Raw genomic sequence first — 23,235 nt, forward strand, 5'->3', positions numbered from 1 at the left:
AATTACAAAACATATAAATTTGAAACTACTGCAGCCTACTTGTCAATATTTTTGGAACAGGAAAGAAAGAAAAGAAAGAAAGAAAAGAGAGAAAGAAAAGAAGGAAAGAAAGGAAAGAAAGGAAAGAAAGGAAAGAAAGGAAAGAAAGGAAAGAAAGGAAGAAAGGAAAGAAAGGAAGAAAGGAAGAAAGGAAGAAAGGAAGAAAGGAAGAAAGGAAGAAAGAAAGAAAGAAAGAAAGAAAGAAAGAAAGAAAGAAAGAAAGAAAGAAAGAAAGAAAGAAAGAAAGAAAGAAAGAAAGAAAGAAAGAAAGAAAGAAAGAAAGAAAGAAAGAAAGAAAGAAAGAAAGAAAGAAAAGAAAGAAAGAAAAGAAAGAAAGAAAGATAGAAAGAAAGAAAGATCTGGTTAATACATTATGCATCATGAGCTCTTCCTTAGCTCTGTGCTTTACACACAGACCCATGCACAGATTGCAGGAGACATATTCCAGGTAACAATTCTTCCAGGAAAAATTGTATTTTAATTGTGCTGCAGTGTGAAGGCAAATGTAACCACCCCTACTGCTGATTGGTTCCATCATCACATTTCTGCCAGAAGCTTTAGGACTATGTGAGTACTCCACCAGCTCAGGCTTTTTAAAGCATTAATGATATTCTCTCAGTGTTTGCCTTTCTGTTAGAGAATTCCCTTAGCTAGCTTATATATTTCATGTAGGAATGGAGACATGTCTTGAAAAAACAATGACCTCTCCAGGATGCTATGTTGAAGCTCATGCTTTTATAGCTATTGGTATGTTGCCCTGGGTGTATCTGATTACCCAGTGCCTGAAACAGCTACTGCTTTCCTCAGAAACCAGGCCTGGGACTTGCTCATGGACAGATCCAGGAAAAACAATCCCCACACCAGAGATCCCCACTATTTCTGAAAGAGCAAAGATGCCTTTCTTGCTGGAAACTCTTGTTTCCTCTCTCTGGGAGGGAACCTTCCCCTCTGGAGGGTTTTCCCCTCTTCTATGATCACACATGCAAACAGACCACTTTTCCCCCCGTTTTGAAAGAGTTGTAGGTTTGTTTTGGCCTCTCTCTCTGAGACTGTGAACCAATTTTCTGTCTCTGCCATCTGACCCTGAGATCCATCCATCCTGCCAGAGATCTGAGCCCCGGAAGCTTTAAGGGCAAATCTTGTATGATGCACAGTTCCAAGTCTGTTGTTTTTTCTGCCTCTCAGCTTTGGACTTGTTTTTCTCATGTGCTGTGTTTTCTATCTCTAAATTTGTCAGAAATTTCCTCTTGGGAGGGGGTGTGTGTGTGTTACATGAATTGTAGGGACATTTTCATGGCTGAGCAGGCAGAATAAGAACTCTTTCACAACCTCAGTGAAGTTTTTTGTGAGGTGCTGGCTGGTGCCCACATGGGAATAGGCAGACTTTGTGCTGTTTGGGGCAAGTGCTTGGATAAATTTGTTGCAAGAGCTCTGGGTAAGTTTGGAGATGATCTCTCCTACAAACTGCCCTCAAGACGAAAAAGCCCTGCCAAACCAAGCTGGTGTTTTGGAGGTACCTGGCTCAGCAAGGAATGACTGTTTAATAGATATTACTGTGCCTTTATGCAGAGGGAGAGGGGAAAGAATGGAAAAGAGGAGATTTTGGAAGATGGAAAAAGTCTGGTTTCTTCATAAAGTTGCTGGTTTGTGATAGACTCCTTGGAAGGGGAATAGCTGGCAACATCCTTTGCCTGTAGCTGCTGGTATTGACACAATCTCCCACTCAGGTCAGTGTTGAGCCTACTGAAGCTGGCATGGGCTCCTTAGTCAAATGCTACTTTGGCTCAAAGCCTTTCAGGCTCCTCTCTGTCATCAAAAAGCGTCAGAGGAGGTCACAAGGCTATCTGCTGGTTTGGTTTTCTTTCTCTTTTGCAGAGAACTGTAAGAGCCTGAGGTCAGTTCACATTATTCCAGATTTCAGTTTAACACTTTACGTGGTATTGGGTGTCTCCAGCTGCCTGTGCCAGACTCCTCACCCCTCACACTGGGGATGGATGTCCAGCCTGCACAGCCCTCCCCATCCTGTTACAGACTTCAGAAGATGAGGACTGGTAATCTAGCATTGTAGCACTCTCACTACCTAATTAGTGGTAGAAAAAGTGAAAGTAAACAGGGATTTGAATGACTTGTACCCATATATATTGTGCACTGAGCAGCGCCCTCCTCCAGCCCCAAAGAAGCAATAAAGTACCTTGTGATTTTAAATATTCTTAGGAGTCTCACACATCTCAAAACCGAAATGCCCAGTGGTGACATGATCTTCGTCTCCACCAGGATGGTTTCCAGGATGCCTCCACACACAATGAAACAGTCAAAGCGGTTGAACAGGGACACAAAGTAGGCCTGGAGACCGAGGCTGTACATCTTCAGCAACATCTCTGCCGTGAAAAGAGCTAGCAGCACCTTATTGGCAGTGTCTCATGAAAAGCAAAAAGAAACAGATTAAGGAAACTTAGTCAAAAGATCATCACAACTGATCATCGGCCCTTGCTGCTAAGAAAGGATTTTAAGGATCAGCCTGAAAAGTTAACTTCGTAGAGCTTGGGTCAAAGAATTAACTCGAAAAGCGTGGGCATCTCATTCACAGAAATGTTTTAGCAAGAGGGTTACAGCAGTTCTCATGTACTGCACATACAGCTGCAATGTATTACACAACCTCCAATGGCAGGGACACGCCTTCCCATGCACAACCTGCCTTCACTCCCGTCATCTGCAGAGGAGAGTGGGAATAGAAGAGCTGCTGTGCTACCTACTGTTGCTTAATTAAGCCTTTTCAGCTGCTCTCACCTCCAGAGAGAATTCAGTTGTTCTGCAGACAGAAGAACATTACAGATCACTCTTCATCACTTCCCTGATAATTAGAATTTATTATAAATGCCATTTCAGGGGAAACCTTGGACAATGTGGGGTTCCCAGTAGCTATCCATAAATTGGGAATCCGGTTGCTGCAAATATTTATTTAAAATTAGCATAAGCTTCTCATTTCACTTACACCCAATGGAACACTGCTTTGGCCTGGAAAGGAGGTTTTTACATCTTTTTTATAGCTTCTCCCACCACAGGCAGATAAGTTTATTGTATTCTTTACTACCCTCCACAGACACAGGAGTGCTTGGAGCTGTGCATGCTCCTTTTACATTGCGTGGTTTAATGCATCAGCTCTCCTCTCAGCTCCCTTTTTTGACCCCTCCCATAATGAACAGGACCAGCAGCTCCTCCTCACCTTGGACCTCTGTGAGCCAGTCTGGCTGGTTGTAGTGCTCAGAGGCAATGGTGAGAGTGTTGAGAAACACGAGGAAGATCACCAGCCAATAGAAAACATTGGACTTGACAGCAGCACGGCACTTCCTTCTGCAGAATCGATTCCATCGGCGCCAGTAGCGACTTGAAAAATTGAAGAAGGGGAAGTTCTTTTCAGAGAGGGATCTTTAGGCTATTGCAGCCCTCTGTTAAGGGAGACTCTAGTCTTGATTTATTGTTCAAGAATGGTAGGGAGTAACTTAAATTCACCCTGAGAAACACTCTCTCATCTGAGTCGACACTTGAGAACATCCTTCCTATAGCTATAGGAATAAAGTTTGTCCTAAACAATTTTCAAGAGCTTCAAGCAACCCCTTAATCTGAATAGGACATGCACTGCAGAAACCTCAAGGGATTTTTTAGCTCAGTTGGCACAAAAATTAATATTCTCCTTGTACTTGATTCCTGTGACCTGCAACGGCACCTTTCCCAGCCTCAGGACAGTCAATAGATTCTCTATCACATGGAGCTGAAGGATTAAGTCTTTGGAGATGTGAGGTCAAATAAAATCCAAAGAACGTTTCCAGCATTCAGCAACATTCGGGAGTAAGCCAAATACAAGGGCTAGTTCTGAAAAAATCCCAAAACTGAGGGGACTTCAACATCTCACCTTCATGCCTGGAACTAAGGGTACCATTTGCTAATCAAGAGAGTTTTTAAAGTTTGCCTTCCATGAACACATCCCCTTGTGTCACTGATTTCTCAGGGTAATTACTAACCACAGATGATATTTAAAGCTAATTACACACCTCCTACTCTTCAGAATTTAACTTGCATAGCAACCAGTTTCTAGGCAACACTTGCCACGGTATAATAAATCTAATAGTTTTATATAGATACTACATACATATGTGTGTGTGTCTGAAGTGACACAGACATACACGATGTTACAGAAGAAAGAACTTTTCTTGGCTACTCTTGCCCTTTGTATAATTTTCAGTGGCAAACTATAGCCATGCTTGAGATCAGGGTTCTCATCTACAGGAACTAAAGCCAGACCATGTAAACACAACGTGAACAAGGATCTTGCAACAACATTTTAACAGGTAGCCAAATCTAGGGTGTTTTACCTATCCAATTTACAAAGGCACCTAGTCTATCACAAACAGATACATTGTGTGTTTTGCAGTGGATTTGGGACAAGAAATAATCTTCCCAACTTCCAAAGTGGGCACCACACTTAGACATCAATGTTGCCATTAAACTATGTGCAATCTCACATGCTTTTGTGCATATTTTGCACAAATGTGTGTGCACAGGACAATGTATGGTGTTTTCTGTGCTTAAACCCACGTTCTTTATATGGGGATGTCACATATGTGCTTCCAAAATTGAGATTACTCATTGCTCCTTAGGTAAGCAGAAGGACTCAGTTACACACTGTGGCAGCAGCTCTCTGGCTGCAGAGAGCAGGCACAGACTTTCCCAGGTATTTTCCCAGGAAAGGCTGTGGTAAAGTCAGAGAAAAGAATGAGAAACAATTCTTATCTCCACTTGTTGCACCTGTTGTTGTGCCCATGTGGAATGTGTCATGGAGATTTGTTTACCAAAGGGTGATTTCTTAATTGGGCAATGGATGGTGTTTGGGTTGATTGACCAATTAGATCAATACTGGATCAGATTGCCTGTAAGGGTTACTGAGTTTCTTAATAAGTGTAGTTTCTTAATAAGTGTAGTGTAATATAGTATAAGATGATATAATAAAGCAATTGATCAGCCTTCTGCAATCATGGAGTCAATGCTAATTATTCCCCAGCTGGGGGCCTGCAGTGACAACACACTTGCTCCATTTATTCTGAAAACTGATTTAGTATTTTATAAACCTGACTTTGAATTCAGGGTTATGGAGGCAGCTGAGATCCTACCAAAGCAGTGGAAATGGACCTTAACAACCAAGTTCCATGAGTTCAGTCAGCCTCTCCAGTGAAACCCCAGAAATAGCCATGTTAGGACTGATTAATTTTTCCAAAAGCTCTAAGTCAACAGAAAACCAAACACCACCAGAGAAGCTCCCCATGTCCCAGGCTGAATGGGAGAATATCACAAGTAAGATGCCAACTTCATCAGCTGAAATCTTTACAATCGAGCAAAGCTGAGAAGTTCAACAAGGACAGCCTTGAGCAGGCAGGGCTGAAGTTGACAGATGTAGTATAATTATGTGATTGAACTGGGTTTTTATTTCTGATTTTGTATTTTATGGTTTGAGATACAAAGGTAGCATAGATAGGTACTTCAGCAGTCAGTAGTCCCTGTGCCTTATTTCAGTGTGAAACTAAGAAAAAAATTATGAGTAAAATCTGACATATTTAGCAGGATCTCCTAGAATCACCACTGCATCCCAGCAATGCTGGTGTAAACAACTTCAGAAAAAAGCAAAAAAGGTAGAAAGAAGGAAAAGCAAAAGTCAGTTTTACTTACCTAAATTTTGATTTTGAGATCCGATGCCTGAAAGAAAAGAATTGCCATTAGAGTCTCTGAAGCTGTCCCACACCTCCCAGGCTTTTGTGAAAATAACAATAGAAAGAAACAAAATTAAGCTCAATGCATTTTTTTAATCCATGCTGTTTTCCCCTTGCATCTGTTGTAAGTCAGTGTGGGCACTGGGTATAGCTAGAATTCCCCAATAACCAAATCTTGTGTTTTGGTGTGACTCATGAAGCAGAAGTCATGCCATGGTGGCATTTTACCATTGATAGATATCAGTGAACTCTACAACTGCTACCAAATTTATTTCTCAAGTATTAATTTTTTTTGTCACCATTTTTTTTCTTATAGTAAAAAATGTATGACTTTATACAGACAGTCTTGTTGCTTTCATACATCACTTATCACTTCACTGTGTATACACATATTATGAAACAATAATTGTGAAAATAATGCTTTTTTCTGTAACTGAAGGTAAAACAATGCAAGGCAAATATTTTCAAACTTAGTTACACACACTTATTTGGTCTTGGTTATTTATGTAAATCAGTTTGCATTCAAATGAGTCTGTACAATAATAGATTCTGTTGCTATCAATGAAATTTTGAGAATTAAGCATTCCCAAAAATTTGGCCATATTCCCACTATATATGTGTTTAAATATCTAATTCCATGCATTTGGATTTATTCACCTACATAATCTCATTAATCTTTTATCAGAAGTCACAGACAAAGCTAGAAATAAGCCCCAGTTTTTAAACCACTACCTTAGTGTGCTTGACACATGTCCTGTAAGGCCTTTGAACACTTTGGCTGTCTTTTGGTGAATCCATAATGGTGCACAGAGATAAATAAATGTATGTGGATGCAATGCTGTGAGTCAGAGGTGACTTGTAGAGCTGCAAAATCTACCACCAATAGCAGCAGAAGTGAAACTCTGGGGAATGACTGTGGAAAAAAGTATTTCTGCTGGGTTGAAACATTCCTTAAGGTACCCTCTATGACAGGAAAGTGGGTCATTGTTGACAGCAGTCAGCAGAGGTCTTACTGCACTGCCCTAAAATTGGATTCCCTGTTAGTAGAGATGGGAGAATGTAATTCTCTGAGCATCTAACTCTTCTTATTGTAGCAGCCTTCACAATGGTCCTGTCCCTGCTTGAGGACATCAGTTACTGACAAGTAATCAGTGATAGGTCAGGTTCCTTATCTGGAAGAGGTTTTAGTCAGGGGAACTTTTCACCAGCAGATGGGCTGAGCCAAAAAAAGAAAAAGGCCTTTGCACCAAATACCCAAATACATCATTCCTGCTGTGTCACAGGCAGCTTGTCTAGGGCACACACTGGGCAGCAGTGAGGTTACAGACACGTGCAAGACTCTTGAGAAAGAAGAAATAATGTGCTGACAGATCAGAATACTAAATTATACTGCAGGGAGCTCTAACAAGGATGCCAAGAGAAGCACCTACAAAACGCATCCTTAATGTTAAAGCTATTCCTACTTCTCACTGAGAATTCTGGCTTGAGGATCACTACCTACAAACTGTAATGGAGCAGATTTACAGGCAAAAGGAAAGAGGGCTCAAAGAAGGGAAGTGCAAAGATGTAAAAATCACAACGAAGCAGAAAGCTGAGCACTGGAAAGGAGGTGGTGAGGATTTTGATAGGAATAGTTTGGCAGGGACAGAGGGGGAGAGAGAGTGAGAGCATGACAGCAAGAGAGAGAGATGGAAGGGGATGGACAGGGAGTGTGAAATCCTTGGTGACCTCTCTGGTTAATGGTTTCTCAGTGAGGCAGCACTGGAATCTTTTATTTATTTAAGCAAAAGAGATGCAGCAGGTGTAGTACTCATCATGCATGGGATAATTATGTCTTTGGAGCATTATGAACAGCAGCCAAGTGCATTCAGTGCTCCCACAGGTTACCTAGAGCCTTCATCCCCCTCCCTCCACCTTGCCTTACTGCTGTGGCAGAAGGCTTTATCACATGTGGGTGTGCTATATATATGGAAGAGGACAAGGAAGGAGGATTAGATTTATATTTAGAGGTAGAATCAGAGAGCAAAATGGAATTTTGGAAATAAACTGTATAATAAATGTTTCTGAAAACATTATGCATGAATCTGAAACATGTTTTTCAAATTACTCTAAGGATTAATTTTTTTTTTCAGAACTTGGGTTACCAGTGTCACATAAAAAATGCTTTTATGGCATCACTAGGGGCTGTCGAATAGTTTGGAAATAGGGCCTTGCCACAGTGTCTGTAACACTCCAAGCTGGCACTTAATGGGTTCAGAGTGGACCAGATTCTCTGCTGAGTTTAAACGTGGATCTCTTGCATCTCTGGTGTCCTGGGAGTTTTATGTTGTTGGGAGAAAGAAGGTGACTCCAATTGTGTCCAACTCAGGAATGGCTTGAGATGCTCTTGTTTGAAATTATGGTATAGGAGCCTAATGAAAACCACTTCAGACCACTACACAGTGCTTTTATCACAGGAACCATGTAACTCAGCTTGTCTTTTAGAAAAACAAACACAAAAATGAGATCTCTGTTTGACTAGCTGTCTTTGAAATTCTCTAGAACTCCTCTAACCTTACATTGTTATGTACAACACACAGATAAGATGGTGAAATCTACAGGTTTTTATCCACATAAACTCTGGATAATCAGCATAACTCAAATGTAATGAGATATCCCACATTCTGAGAGATAAAGTCTTCATTTCCCTGTTCATGGAGGACACCAGAGAAGGTGTTTCTGAAGGATGTGACAGTTTTGTGTAACAGGGATTGAGGGCTCTGTGGAATTGTACACATAACAGACAATTCCAGCATTCACACAACATTCCAATTTTGGAAAAATCTTGTATGTCACTAAGCATGACACAAAGGCCACATTACAGTTGTTTTCTGGGTTTGGACATTATTAAACATGACCGTTATCTAACTCTCTGGTCACAACTACTTTCATATTGTATGATCCCAACTTAGAGGCAACCTTATCTTCACAAGGACTCCTAAAAGCCTTTGGATACCAGGAAAAGTTGTCAGAAAAGCAGCTTCCCAGAAAGGGACTTTACTAAGTTTCTAGGTTATATACAACTTTGGAGAACATCCAAAGAGCTTCTCTGGCCATATCTTACATATTTTATTACTGTGAGAAGGCAGTCCTGGTGTGACATGGATTCTGCTTTGGTGCAATGTGGTGCATTTGTGCAGTAACTGGTAAGGACAGTGTAATAAGAATCTACAGAATAGCCTTAAAAAAATTGGATCTGTCAAACTTGAGTTGGTTTGCTATTCAACAGGCTTTCTTAGAGGCTGGGAAAACAGGCCAGCATTTCAGCATTCAGTAAATAATCCTGCTCTCCCTGTGGCAAGTGACAGGAAAGGCATGTCACAGAATCTGAAGCAGGAAGAAAATTCCACTTCCATAAGGGCATGTTACTGTCCTTTAGACACACACCTAGAGCTGGCTGTGAATACTAAAAGCACCTTGCTCGTAATAAGTTGAAGAGCAGTATCTGAGTCTGACACATAAGGCTGATCCTGTGAGTTTTCCTGCTGAAGTCAGCAGTGGTTTCAGGCTTTTCTTCCCATGGCTCCTGATGTGATGGGAACTTTGGTTCCATCACATCACAAGGAGTCCATCTCCTCATAAGGTGAAAACCAGTGACAACTACAGCAAACCTGCAAGAAAACTTTTACCTTTACCACTGTCTCCTACGCTGATTGTTGCAAGAACTGCACAGGAATTAATTTCCATGCAAAAAAAAACACCAAGGCAAAAAAATCACTGACTGTTCAGCTGCCAGGGAAACCTCCCATTGCTCGTAAAACTTTTGGGACACACGGTTTTCAGTTGGAAAGCCAGTGTAGGTTGTTCATTTTTGTTTATCCTATTTTATTGTTTGAACTGTCTTTGGTGGAAAAGCAACTGAACTGTCCCCTGTATGTATGGAAATCCTGGCTAAGGCGAAAATGCCAAGTGGGTTATTGTTTCAATGAAAGCAGATAATTTTAAGCTCTCTTTCCCTTTGAGCTCAAGTGCTTCACTTTTCTATTGAGGCTCTATGGAGCATTAGCTTCCACAAAGGTCTTTTTTTAAGCTAATGCATATGTATAAAAGCAAGCTCTATTGTGGCACTCCAGATCTGTATGGTTGCATTAGAAAATTAACGTTCTGTTTGTATTGGAAGATTATATATGCTGACACCCTGCACAGAACAGATTACTCCTGATCATGAGCAATAGCCTGTCCTCAGGAATCTGAGTCCTGCACAGCAGTAACCCCAGAGGCTCAGGGAAATTACTTGCTTTTGGGAAGCTCTGGGTGTAAGAATATCCTGTAACCAGAACCCCACTGCTCCTGGGTCTGGGTTTGTCCCACTGCTGCCTGCTGCAGAGGAAACGTGTTTCTTTGTACCCTGAGACAACAGGTTATGAGAGCTGTGACACATCAAAATAAGATAAGTTCCTCTCCCAAATGCTGTCCTTGACGATAAAAGCTGTTGTGCTCCTACTGCAGGGCAGATGTCAGCCCATTACAAGGCAATACCATGACAAGAATAATATACTGTGGAAGTTGTGGGATGCTTTTTAATGTCCTGTGGAAGCCTGCAAAACAATTTTCAAATTCAGATGCCTGATAAAGTGCACTTCCTTAGGAAATGAACCGTGCTCTGCCACGGCACTCCCATTGCCAGCAGAATTACACCAGAAATCATTATGAATTAAATTGGTTGGTTTTTGTTTTGTTATCATTCTAAAATTCTTAGATTAGTTCTAAAATTCTTAGATTCCTCCTGAAATTCCTGCTGGTTTGAAGGCTGGCATTACTCCAGACAGGACAGTTGATGGAGGCAGTTTCTATAGTATGGATACTAGAGCAACAAAAGCTTCTTTGAGACAATTGATCAGTAGGCAATATTTTGTGTTTGAGAGGTATTCTCCTGATCTCACATAGCATATGTCTCTGTGGAGTTGAGAAAGGCTGTCAGAGAATATCTCCTTTTCCAAAAGGCACATTTGAGCCTGGCTTCTCAAGCACATCTTTCTGTCAGTCACAGACCCAGCCTTTCAAAGCTCTACAGATTTTAAAAGAACAGAAAGAATAGTGAGTAATTCTAAGTTGCCTTCAATGAAAAAGACATTTTCTTTCTGTCTCCTGGGCATCTTTTTCCTTTTATCACGAGTTCATTTTGATAGGAAGCTCAGCCTATAAATGTAGTGGTGGTGCTGGGGTGGTTAAACGCCCAAGGCAGCCTGATGTCAATAAATAAAGAAATATATTGCCTTTGACTTGAAAGCCCCATGTTGCTTCACTCATGTCTGGTTGCAGCCTGCCCAGAGCAGCCTCTCCCCACTGGGAAAGAGTGTGCTTATAGCAAAGCAGTGGGGACTCATAGCCTTGGGGTGAGTTTAGAATGCTGGTAAAAACACTGAGATTCATCTGCAATAGGTGAAACTCAACAATCGAACCAAAATCTTGGCTAGCAGAGAGTAGGTGACTGCTCAAAAATCCAGGTCTAATCTTCAACTACAGCAAATCAGGATGACATGACTACATGCTAGTATATTATTAATGATAGTACTCAAATCCAGTGCTTGATAAGGAACTTTTTTTAAAAGTTCAACTGACTTCCCATATGAATTTTCAGCGTTCTTGAACACTGGGCCAAATTCTGATTCTTAGGTTCCAATAAAAAAACACACTCAGTCAAAGAAATCCTTGCTTACATTTTATACATTCCAGAAGGAATATTGACCTATGGGGGGTTTGAATGAGAACTCAGTAAAAAGAAGAGTACTTAATACTTCTTGAAACAATGATAGCTGTTTTCTTTGTCTGCCTAAGTGTTTGATACAGTAATAAAGAAACCAGAAAGGATTCTAAGCCTCAGAATCAGAGGCAGGTCTGAATTGGCCCATAACTAAGGAATTTGCAGATCCACAAGTTTGAAACAAACATTTTACAAAAACAGGTAGCATAGGCAAAATTTGCATCTCACTCCAGAATTTCATAATCAGTGATATAGACATTCATTTTATGGAGGAAGGAGCCTATCCATCTCTTAAAGATGAAAAGCAATCTGAGGGAGGCCTTGAGGATTCTCAACTGTCCTTGGTAAGGACTAAAAAAAACCCTTCTCAATAACAGATTTCAATTTACCTACTATACATCACCCATTCCCAGATGAAGTGAAAACTGGCAAGGAAATGGTTTATCTCTCTGAATCTTACATGTCCTGCTCTGCTGAAACTTTGGGCCCTGTTTTAACATTCAAAACATGAGAAGAAGAAATAAAACTCTGTTTTCCTGTAGTTTTCCTGTCTTTTCCCCTAAAATATATTGGACTTAGCCATCCCTTCTCTTAATGCCAAATCAGGGTACTGCCATTCTCCCATGAGCATGCTGGGCTATTTTAAGTAAACTCCAATCTAAGCCATGATTACATTTAGAGTTGGGTTTAACTTCAGCCCTCCTGGCCATATTCCAGCTAAGATAATTATGTTCTGGTTGCCAAAATTCCCAATGCAGTTTCAGCGCAAAACAAGTTATCCCTCATACAACCCCTTAAACACTTGTGCCTGTTGTTTTTAAACACCTGTCACATTTTACCCTGAAGGTGGCTGAACTCTAATGCTGTGAAAACAATCCCTGCATTTACAGTTCATAAAGTGCTTTAGGATCCTTTGGGATTAAGAACATTAAATGAATGCAAGCTGTAATATTAAAAATACATGAAACCTTAGAGCAACTTCTGCCATTCCTTTTGGCACTGTGTCCATGCCTATGAAGGGCAGTACTACTCTGACATATTCTGAAGAAGCAGCACAGCAAAGCACAACCAGTCCAGGAGGCTTCTGGAAAGCAACGATGACAACTTTCTGACACAGGCTGTGGAGGTTCCCACAGGGAATGATGTGCTGCTCCACCTCATACTGACAAACAGGGAAGGCCTTGTTGGAGATGTGAAGGTGTGGGTCAGCTTTGGCTGCCACTCTGGATCAGATGAGCCAGGGTGGTTCCTTCCAACCTGACCCATGCTGTGAGCCATAGCTGCAGAATAAAGGGGTTCTTCTCCAGAGTGTCTCCAGCTGATGTTTCCTGTACAGTGCCAAGAGCACAAGCAACTTGGTGGGGTGCCAAAGAAAGGGCTACACCTGCCCCAGCCTGGTTCCTGCAGGATAGGGTTCATAATCTAAACTAAAAGACTCAGCAGGTTCCCAACAGCAGGCAGGTGGAAGAAAGTGATCACAAATAATTTCTCTGAGGTCTTGTAAATCACTGACTGACTCTTAAAGGAAAGCAGAGATTGAAATTACAATATATTCCACATACCACATCTTTTAAGGTAGATCACAGAAAAAATTATTTTGAGATTATCAATTTTTATATTGAGATTATCAAGTCCAACCTATGGCCTTGTCACTCAGACAGACCATGGCACTGAGTGCCACATCCAGTCTTCACTGAAACACCTCCAGGGACAGTGACTCCACCAGCTCCCTGGGCAGCCCATTCCAATGTCCAGTCACCCTTTTTGTGAAGAACTTCTTCCCAATGTCCAGACTAAACCTCCCCTGGCACAGCTTAAGGCTGTGTCATCCTGTCCTGCTGCTGTTGCCTTGGAGAAGAGCCTGACCACCACCTGGCTACTCCCTCCTTTCAGGTACTTGTGGAGTGACAAGGTGTCCCCTGAGCCTCCTCCTCTCCGGGCTGAACACTCCCAGCCCCCTCAGCTGCTCCCTGTCTGGAACTTGTGTTCCAGACCCCTCACCAGCCTTGCTGCCTTTCTCTGGACTCGCTCCAGCACCTCAACATCCCTCCCAAACTGAGGGGCCCAGGACTGGGCAAGCACTCGAGGTGCAGCCTCAGCAGTGCCAAGTACAGGGGAAGAATCACTGCCCTGGTCCTGCTGGCCACACCATTCCTGCTCCAGGCCAGGAGCCATTGGCCTTCTTGGCCACCAGGGCACACTGCTGGCTCAGTCACACCCCCAGGTCTCTTCCTGCCTGGCCACTGTCCAGCCACTCTGTCCCCAGCCTGTAGTTTCCTGGATCCTCCTTTCAGCTTTTTAGGGATGGGTGTCACTTTGTCCAGGTTCCAGTCATCTGGGACCTCCCTGGTGATCCAGGACTGAAGATAAATGATGGAGAGTGGCTTGGAGAGTTCTTCTGCCAGCTCCCTCATCACCCTAGGATGGATCCTATCTGGCCCATTCAAGCAACATCCAAGGGCTCAAGGTAGCTCCCATGATAGGACAGAGCCTCAAAATACTCCAGCATGATACAAGCTATAGCACTGATATGTTTAGGTCACGTGTCAAGGAAATTTGGAGGGAATAACGTATTGCCCCACAGTATAAAGTCCATTCTTGTTTGAATAATGAAAAAGGGAATAAAGGACTTCTCTTGCCTATAATTGCTCTCTGTGAGGCTAAAAATATTATTATATTTTGCCATATTATGGCATTTCTTAACTGCTACCTCACATATTCTTGAGCATTCTTGAGCATCTCCACTTATTACAGTGGTGTGATTTCACGGAGGCATTAATCCCTCCTAATTGTTGTATTTCCTTGTCACTACAGTACTCTGTTCAGCATTTAAAGGGTGTAATTCGGTCTGCAGGATGGGAGTTACCCTCAATGTATTTCTATAACAAAACACTGTACAAGAATCATTAGAAAAATTAAAATGGACCAGTAATTTCCACTCTTCGGTTTACATATACTGGTTGTGAAAGTCTATCACCAATGAGGAATTTTAAAATAAGAACACTGTTATCGACTAGTTTCTCTTTTAGATATCATACAAAACCAGATCTGTTTATCCTGGACACTCTGTCCCTTATTTACATTTATGTAAAACAAGACGTTCTTCACCAATGTCCAGAGTGAGTTTACATTGCAATTAAGATAAGAACCTGGATCAATAGATCTTTTTAAGACTCTTCTTTCACTCCCTGTGGGTTTTGTCCATCTTGAAAAGCCAGACACTTGCCTGGCTTCCTCCCCCAGCCGCTGACACAAGATCTGAGTGCGGGTACTCACGCCAGCCTTGCGCCGCAGTTCTCGCCTTCCATATCCGCTCCGGGGACGTTGTCGGTGTTCACGGACTCGGTCTCGCTGGTGGGCATGCTCACTGCAAGAGTCAAAGGGAAGAAAAAGAGAGGGATGCCCATTAGAACCTGGCACATCTCGCAATGAGGGCATGACTGAAGGAACTGGCTTCATGAAAAGACCCTCAGCTGCAGCTCCTGAGGATTACACGATTTGCTGAGCAAGTCTAGTGCCTCCCTGTACAGAGCAGGTTGGGCAGGTAGACTTCAGGAACATACAAGTTACTCAAATGCTAAAGAAAAGGGAAGAAGCAGCTGCTCTCCTTCTTTCATAGTCAATTTACAGAAATTTTATGAATGAGAACCACTGGAAAGTTTAAAACTTGACAAACCCAACAAGAAGCTTTTGTTTGATTCCGCTGAACATTAAAAAAAATTCCCTCTTTACCTGCAACAGCCCATCCACCTCACTGCCCTCCCCAATCTTCTGTGCAATGATTAGAATGCAAATAAAAGGTACCAGGATTGAGATGCATGCAGATAAACATCTTCTGTTAGCCTGACAGCAAATACCAAATGAAGAATACTGATGGCTCATCTGTCATTTACTAACCATAAATGTGGTTCAACCTTACACCTAGAAACTGGACCTAGAGGTATATGAGAGAAATTCAGACTCTCTGCCCCACTCAGACATCTCCAACAAAGGAGTCAATGAATATGGATTTTGGTGCAGCTTTATATTGACTCTCACAGCTAAGAACTGGACAGAACTTTCTAGGCTTTTACAGAAGTACCGTGGAACAAACATCAAATGAAAGCAACCTTAGGTGTGAACCACTCTCATCTAGATTCAAGAACCTGGTTTTAGTTGTTGTCAAACCTTAAGATTTTATTTGCTTCTACAGACCAAAAAAAATCCCTCCAACCCACATAATTTTAATTTTCTCTGTTTCTCACAGCTCCTGCATAAGCTCCAATCACACTTTACACATAATTTTAAAGGTAGGAAAATGGATAGGATCCAATATGTGTCCTGTTCCCTCTTCACCCCTTTTGGAATACACAAAAAAAGAGAAAAAATTGTACTTAAGACTGAATGATGGAGGAATAAAACAGATCTCCCAGGAGCCTGGCAGAACTTCAGAACATGACCTGCATTAGCTGTTGCACACATACCTCAGATGAGGTATGTGCTGTTAGCTGTTGGAGAGATTTCTAACAGCCTGCAGAAATATGTAACTCAATAATATGTCTATTTGTGGGTGACTGGTGCAAAATGAGCCAATGTAGAAGAAATAGGTTCTGCATTTCAATTGGGCAGACGCTCATGGGGCCATGGTCTTCTTTCAGGGGCTAAAAAGACCTCAGAAGACCCTTTCAAAAATTTTCTGGGTTATTTCTTTGAAAGCATTATGGTAGAAACGTCCCTCAAAATGAGCCATCTTTCCTTCATCCCATCACAACAATTCACTTATCTCCAACACACTTACTGGGAAATCTAAAATTCTTGTACTGTGTTATTAGGACTCAGACTCAGACTCTCTAGCATTTTTGACAGAACTATGAAGTATTGTACTCTAATGGTGCCTGCTCCTTTATGAAGACAGATGTTTTAATACTCTTGTCCATTTGGAAAGAAAAATAAAGGAATAAATTAAATTCATGTTCTGATATACATGAAACAGTCAAGTAAGGTATGAGAAAAAAATCAACATTCATAATGAAATATTTTTTTGTCCAGAGTAAGCCCTGCAGGAATAAAACCAAAATGCTGATATTTCACAAGTCAGTTTGGAAGGTGAGGTAAAACACTTTCAAGACATATTTGAGCTTGTTTGCAAAAAGAAAATATTCTGTAGACATTAGCACAAGATCACTTTGCAGAGCAGCTTGTTATCCTGAGTGCATGAAGAGGGCACTGCACAAGCAACAGACAAAGCCAGGCACTGACATGCAGGAGAACACAAATCTGATTTATAACCAGTCTGCACAGAGATATACGGACACACAAACACATGCAGTGTGAACACAGAGCACAGTGGAACATTACCATGGCTTTCTGTGGAGTGACTAAACCAAGCAAACTTTCCTTTCTTCTCATCAGGCAAACCAGCTGGAGGGCTTCCTTTCACAGACAAGATGGTCAGTGTCAAGTACCAGGAACAAGACATCAACAGAGAACATGCAGCCAGTGACAGGCAAAAGAAAAAAACAAGGAACTCAGCTTACACCTGATATCCACTTCTGTCTGAAAACTTCATTATGTGAGTTAAAATTGCAAAATGCAAAACAAAGGTATATAGAGGCATGAAATATCACTAACAGATTGTTAGACCATAACTCTCACTTGCTTTCTGCTCTTTTTTATATCTGGCTCTTGAGAACGTGAACTTAATGAATTTAAGTTTATGGGTCATATTCCAGAGACATCTTAGAGTGTGCCCTGTACTTCCCTGACCTTACTGCTGCAGCAAGTCAAACTTCAGTAAAGTGAGAGGTGCAGGTGCAGTGGTACTTGGGCTGAAGAGACCCCAAGGATCACTTTGCTGGCACCACCTCACAGGAGCTCATTACACTGTACCAACAGAAAATGTTAAGGACAATCAAAAGAATTAGGATGGTATGAAGTATTAGAGGAATGATGGTCTAGAGGATAAAGGTCAGGACAGAGGGGACACTAGGGCTGAGTTCCCCTATGTCATATGCTTTCAGAAGCACAATCACTTTACCTGGCACCTCACACCACCTGCATTGCCAGGGGACAATCAGGTGTGCAGTGCTGCGAGGTTCATTCACGCCAGTTAACAAAACCAGAAAATAAAGGTGCTGCAGAAGAGTTGTGCATAAACTGGAGCTGAATATGAGAGGAAGTAGACCAAGTACAGCCCAGATGGCTTTCTTATCTGACTCAGTTCTCAGAGAAGCCAGACCCTGTGCCCACACCCTGGCTCCAGTCTGGAAACAAGGCAGGCATTTTTTGCAGTCCGGGTAATTAATTACTGGAACCATGTACCAAGAATGCTGGTGGTAAATCCACCGCAGGAATGTTTTAATCAGGAAGAGATGTTTTTCCAAATGGTGGGCTCAAGTCCAGACCAGAGTTGTGTTTAGGACCATGGCATACAGACAATGCTGTCTCAATGGCCATTTCCTCCCTGTAATTTTGGGAGTTGAGACAAAGGCAAAAAATATGCAAAGGCTGATACAAATCATGGTGGCTTACATGGGAATCTCCTTGTTTTAGATTTATGGGTATCCATAACCCACTGGAGTTGATGAAATCTCCCATTAGTTACATATTCTCTAGGTAGCATAGATGGCAATTTTTTTAAAGTGAAGCAAAACAACTTTCTAAAGGCAGGCAAGTATCTCATGGTTTCAACAGAGTGAAAATCATAAGGACCAATAGGTTTGATATTCTCTCTCCAGTTCCTTTGCACTTCTTACATCTTACCACAGTGTGGCTTATCACTGAACATAGACTTATTCTCCTGGACTGCCTAAACTCCAATTTCACATCACTTACACAGCATTCCTTCAGCAGTTAAAGCAGCAAAAAAAGCTATATAGCAACTTCCTTAAAGACAAACCTGAAAAAATACTTTGTGTTATGTTAATTCTAGCTCTGAGACTTAAAAAGATAGAGAAAAATAAGAGTAGAGTCTGCAGTCTGTGACTGACTAGACAGATGTGCAAGACCCTTTGAGAGCCTCTGTTCCATGTCACTGCCATCAAGCACTGATACCAGCTCTACTCTTGCACTAACATATGTCCCTCCCTCGATGAAATGCCCCATGGGCATGCAATGAATTATTGGATGGCAGGTTGCCAAAAGACAGCCAACCACAGAAACAGAAAGCTGGCACTGTGCTGTCCTGAGGATGATTTTTCCTTCACACACTTGGAGAACAATATTTGCTTCACAGTTCAGAAAAATAATTTCCACTGTTGCATCTTGCATTTATGAAATTCTTGTCATCTTGGCAGTGGAAGTAATTTTAATATTCAGATTTATTTCCATGGATTATATAATGCTGTCACACTTCTTGCTGAATCTCACTTTAATACTGTGACATTGTAAGACTCAGAGTCAATCATGCTTGGCCAAAAGGTGCCCAGTTCCAGAAACACAGACAAAACAAACTGTTCACAGATTTAAATGGGACATGTTACTACATGACTTTGCAGATCTGGGCATTAACTATACAACTGGATATATTGGAGGCTATTCACACTGTCTGATTTCCCCTCTCTGATTTAGCTGTTTGAGTTAGGCTACAGAGGCAGATAGGAACCACAGGTTTTCTGAATGCCATGCTGCTGTGTCCCACAGTTGTATGGACTGGTTAAAGAAGACATTTACATCCTTGGGTTAGGTACTTGACCTGAAACAGTGTGACTATCCAGCAGTATTCATAGTGAAAGAGCTTTGCAATTGGTTTTCAGATTTAAAAAAAGCCAACAATACATTTGACTGACTTTTAATATATACTCACTCAGACTCTAATTTCTCCAATATGCCAAAATCTACTGATAATGAATTACTTTGAAAAATATGGGTGTAAATAACCCCTTTTGCCCACACTGGCACTTGAGGTCAGAGAGACCTGAAGCCACTTGCACATCATTTCACTTTTTGGCCATATGACCAAGCTTTTCTACATACCTGTTGAGTTTCTCTGCCAGGGGGGTGTAATTCTGCAGTTGCCCTGCCAGCCTCTCTGAGAGGTGAAGATGACACACATCACAGTGAGTGCTAATTACTATAGTTATTACTTATGCTAATGTCTCCCAAGTGGGACTCTGCACAACTATAATGCAAACCTAAAGAGCAAAGTAGTCCTGTGAATTCTCCAGCTGGTTTTAAGATTTCTCTTCCCATTGAGCACAACAAGAATAAATTGCAATACCCAAGCTGCTTCCTTTAACAGTACATGTATCAAGTGAATGACTTTGTCTCTGGTAAAACCCTGCTTCCACTGGTGCCTTGCATGCCCATCATTTCATGAATGAGTCTATGGACAGAATATCAATTGACTCGTGTTTTTTTGGTGGTGAGCTCTCATTTTAATTAATATGTGAATATTGCCTAGCTTTCCTCTTCTGCCTGTTTTGAAAATGCTGCAGTCATTCATCTTATTCATTAATTTAAATAAGATACAGCTTTCACTCTGTTTCATGCATGCAGTGCCTTGGGAACAATCAGTGGCTATGCTCTTAAATGCAAGCAGCATCCAGAAGGTAAATTGCAGAGGTAAGGCATTAGTTTTCGATGGATGTCCTGATTTTGTCAGGAAAATATAGTAGGTGTGACTGGGGAATTCTTTGGTGTTTTCTGCTTTGAAAAGGAACTTTGTGACAGAAAAGCTTTTACAGGAGAAGAAGAAAGGGAACTTGAACTATGTGTGGGATCTTGGAGGTTGCATGCCTCCCAAACTTAGACAACGTGTCAATAAATCTAGCACAGTAAAAAATACCCAGAAAAATTGTGAACATACTTGGAAAAGTATTTCCTAATGGCCCAGAGACCAATACTGGACAGTATTATACACTATATTACATTAAACACATTTAACATATACACTTTTCATAGCCTGATTTTGGATTATGCCCAGATGAATACAATTGCAAGGAGAAAAAGCTGGGTTCACACTCTCATGCAAGGTCAGCCACAGAACACAAGGATAGCAATAAAGAGGCATAAAGTAATTGTCAGTTGCATCCACTTCAGTCAAACAAGAAAAAGCTTTTGGTAAAAACATCTTTCTATCCATGAAAGGCACACAGCCACTGCGTAGTGACAGGACCTGTGATGACACCAAGCCCAGGCTGGGCACTGGACTGCACCACAGAGGCTGATGAAGTCTAACTCTGCTTTACTGAATGGAGCAGCACAAAGTAGGAACATTGCCAGTACTGAGATGGAGTATTTTAACAAATGTTTCATTCATAGATAATCTGTTTTACAATATAAATTGCAAAGTATATATTTTATTTATAAAGGCTTGTTTTAACTGATCCTTCTCTCCTCCCAGAGGGTCACCATATGACCATACACATGTTGAGGTGATATAGCTATGGGCTACATAAATTTGTACCTTACAGAGGGGGAAGAGGAGAGAGAGTGAAATGTATTAATTGTGCAAGCCTGTGATTAACAGATCTGTCATTACCACATGCAGATTACTGCACACCTATAAATGCATTACCTTGCTACTAATTAATCTTCCTGGGACTTATTTTACTGTAACAAACTCCCCAGCCTGTTTGAATAGCTGCCATTTCCCTTTTTTTTCATAGCAATATTGACAGTAATATGCTGCATTCTATAAATTCATTACAGCCAGTGAGTGGAATGCATGTGCACAAAGGACCAAGTAACAGGCACAGTCAAACTGCTGGCCCTGCCAAGTGACAGTCTACCAGTGCCACATATATTCTGGTCCAGATTTGAAAGGAAGAACTTAAAATCTCTTTACATTTCCTGCCTGAAGGACAAAGCTTTTCTTTGTATAATCCATGGTATCTCAAAATATCTCACAAGCATGGGGCATGGGACTCACCCAAAAGTAGACTTTGCAGAAAGGAGTCTAACTCTCTGCTGAAAAGGGCAAGAGGGGCAGTGTCCCTGGTAACTGCTTGTGCTGCTGAGCAAACCCCTGAGTCTGCTGTAGGAGCCCATGACATGCAGAGAATCTGCCTGCTGGGGCAATGCAAGTAACTCTCACATTCCCCGTGGCTGGAGGACAGATTGGCTGGGTCACAGGGTGACAGAGGTGCTACCAGAACACACCTTGAAAGATGTCTCTCTCCTGAATCTGGATCCTCCTATGACCTCCTAAACCGATTTTCTTGTCTGATAAATGACTTCCATCATTTGCTGTGCTAGGAGCAACAACTAAGGTGCCAAAGAGCAAGGCATTTATTTGCCAGGACATGGTTTATAGTTTTTCTGTGCCTGTATAATACTTTTTAGCAACCTCTCTGGTTCCCCACAGAATTCTGAAGCAATTCAAGGATGGACAGACAAAATGAAGGAAAGGCAAAACTGCTGAGGATCTATGACTCTTTCAACAGCATTTTGCAAAAAATCACAACAGCCCGTTTGTAAGAGTTCTACAAGTTTTCTCTCTCATTCTTTATGATTTTTAGCAGAGGAAATAGGACAGGCAGCAGTGCCATCAAATGCTCCTGAAACAACCCCACAAAATTATATGTGGGCAAAAAAAGCAGGACCATCTCACTAGAAAAACAGAAGGATTCCATTATTGCAGGCTGGTCTTGCAGGCGCCTTGGAAATGGGGGCATGAGAGCTGCAAAAACTGCAGATAATGTGTTGGGAAGTGATACAAACATTGATCATGAGCAAAATAACTAATGACAAAGGAAATGCCCTTGAGACAGTAAAAACCACTAAAAAAAATCCCTCTGCATTTTGTGCCTCTAATAATCATAAAGTTATTAATATTTCTCACTGGCAGTTATTAATGAAAATAGACAGGACATAGGTTTTAAGCATAAATTTGGTTTTAAAGCAGCCCATGTGCTGCTTTAAAACTGCAGCCCATTCTGCAGTTCCTGTTCACTGGGAACATCTGCCCACCTACACAAATATACACCTGCATGATGGGGTGGTAACTCTGATTAGGATCTCTCCTTCAGCAGCAGCATCTTTGTTCTTGCAGTGCACAGCCCCGTGAATCCATCTTCCCTGCAGAGTCCGGGAGAAGCAAAAGAAATTATAGAAGCTACTTCCAAGCTGATCTGCTTAGGTCATCAGAAACTCTCCAGGGAGGTTAGGTGTCTGCTTTACACCTGGGCTGCTAAGCTTCAAAGTGACTGAGATGCAGCTCTGGCTGTTTTATGACATTCCTGCCTGTCAAAAGCCATTTCAAGGTGGGTGATGCTGAGAACTCAGTGAGTGGCCTACAATTTGTGATCTAGAGCACATAAGAGGATAGGTCAGGACAGCAGGGACTGTTTTGGGGGGTGCAGTGGGTGGGAGATCATGCCCTGGGAGCTCACAATGGACATTTTCCCCAGAGGAAGCCTGCACAGCTCTACAACCAGGGACCTTAGGCAGGAATTGTGCCAATGAGAATGTGTATATTTTCTGGTATAGAAGAAGGAAAGTATTATCCAGGAGTCTGGCTCTTGTTGGCAGATGAAACCAAAAACAAACACACACACACAAAAAAAAACCCCCAAAAAACCCAGCAAAAAAAACCCCACCAAAAACCAAACCCACCAAAAAAACCAAACCAAAACCAAACAAAAAGAGAACCTGCCCCCCCCCCAAAAAAAAGCAACCATAAAAATCCCCCAAAAACACAAAGAAAAGTGAATGTGAGGGAAAAACTGGGCTGCATTATTTCAAAAGACAGGCAGAACAACTGGGTAGTGACTG

General features: G+C 41.6%; 1 protein-coding gene across 36 annotated transcripts in view; it reads right to left on the reverse strand.

Annotated features, from left to right (window-relative positions):
- Positions 1-23,235, reverse strand: part of CACNA1C (calcium voltage-gated channel subunit alpha1 C) — a 452,642-nt gene that overhangs the window by 99,761 nt on the left and 329,646 nt on the right. For all 36 annotated transcript variants that reach the window (XM_072923847.1, XM_072923859.1, XM_072923850.1 and 33 more), the window contains 4 exons: positions 14,818-14,908; positions 5,758-5,784; positions 3,263-3,423; positions 2,231-2,456 (listed from right to left, as the gene is read on the reverse strand). In XM_072923847.1, the coding sequence (XP_072779948.1) occupies positions 2,231-2,456; positions 3,263-3,423; positions 5,758-5,784; positions 14,818-14,908 (505 nt within the window). The remainder of the gene's footprint in view (positions 1-2,230; positions 2,457-3,262; positions 3,424-5,757; positions 5,785-14,817; positions 14,909-23,235) is intronic.

Source organism: Taeniopygia guttata, chromosome 1A (assembly GCF_048771995.1).
Source record: "Taeniopygia guttata chromosome 1A, bTaeGut7.mat, whole genome shotgun sequence".
In the NCBI taxonomy this organism is placed as follows: Eukaryota; Metazoa; Chordata; class Aves; order Passeriformes; family Estrildidae; genus Taeniopygia; species Taeniopygia guttata.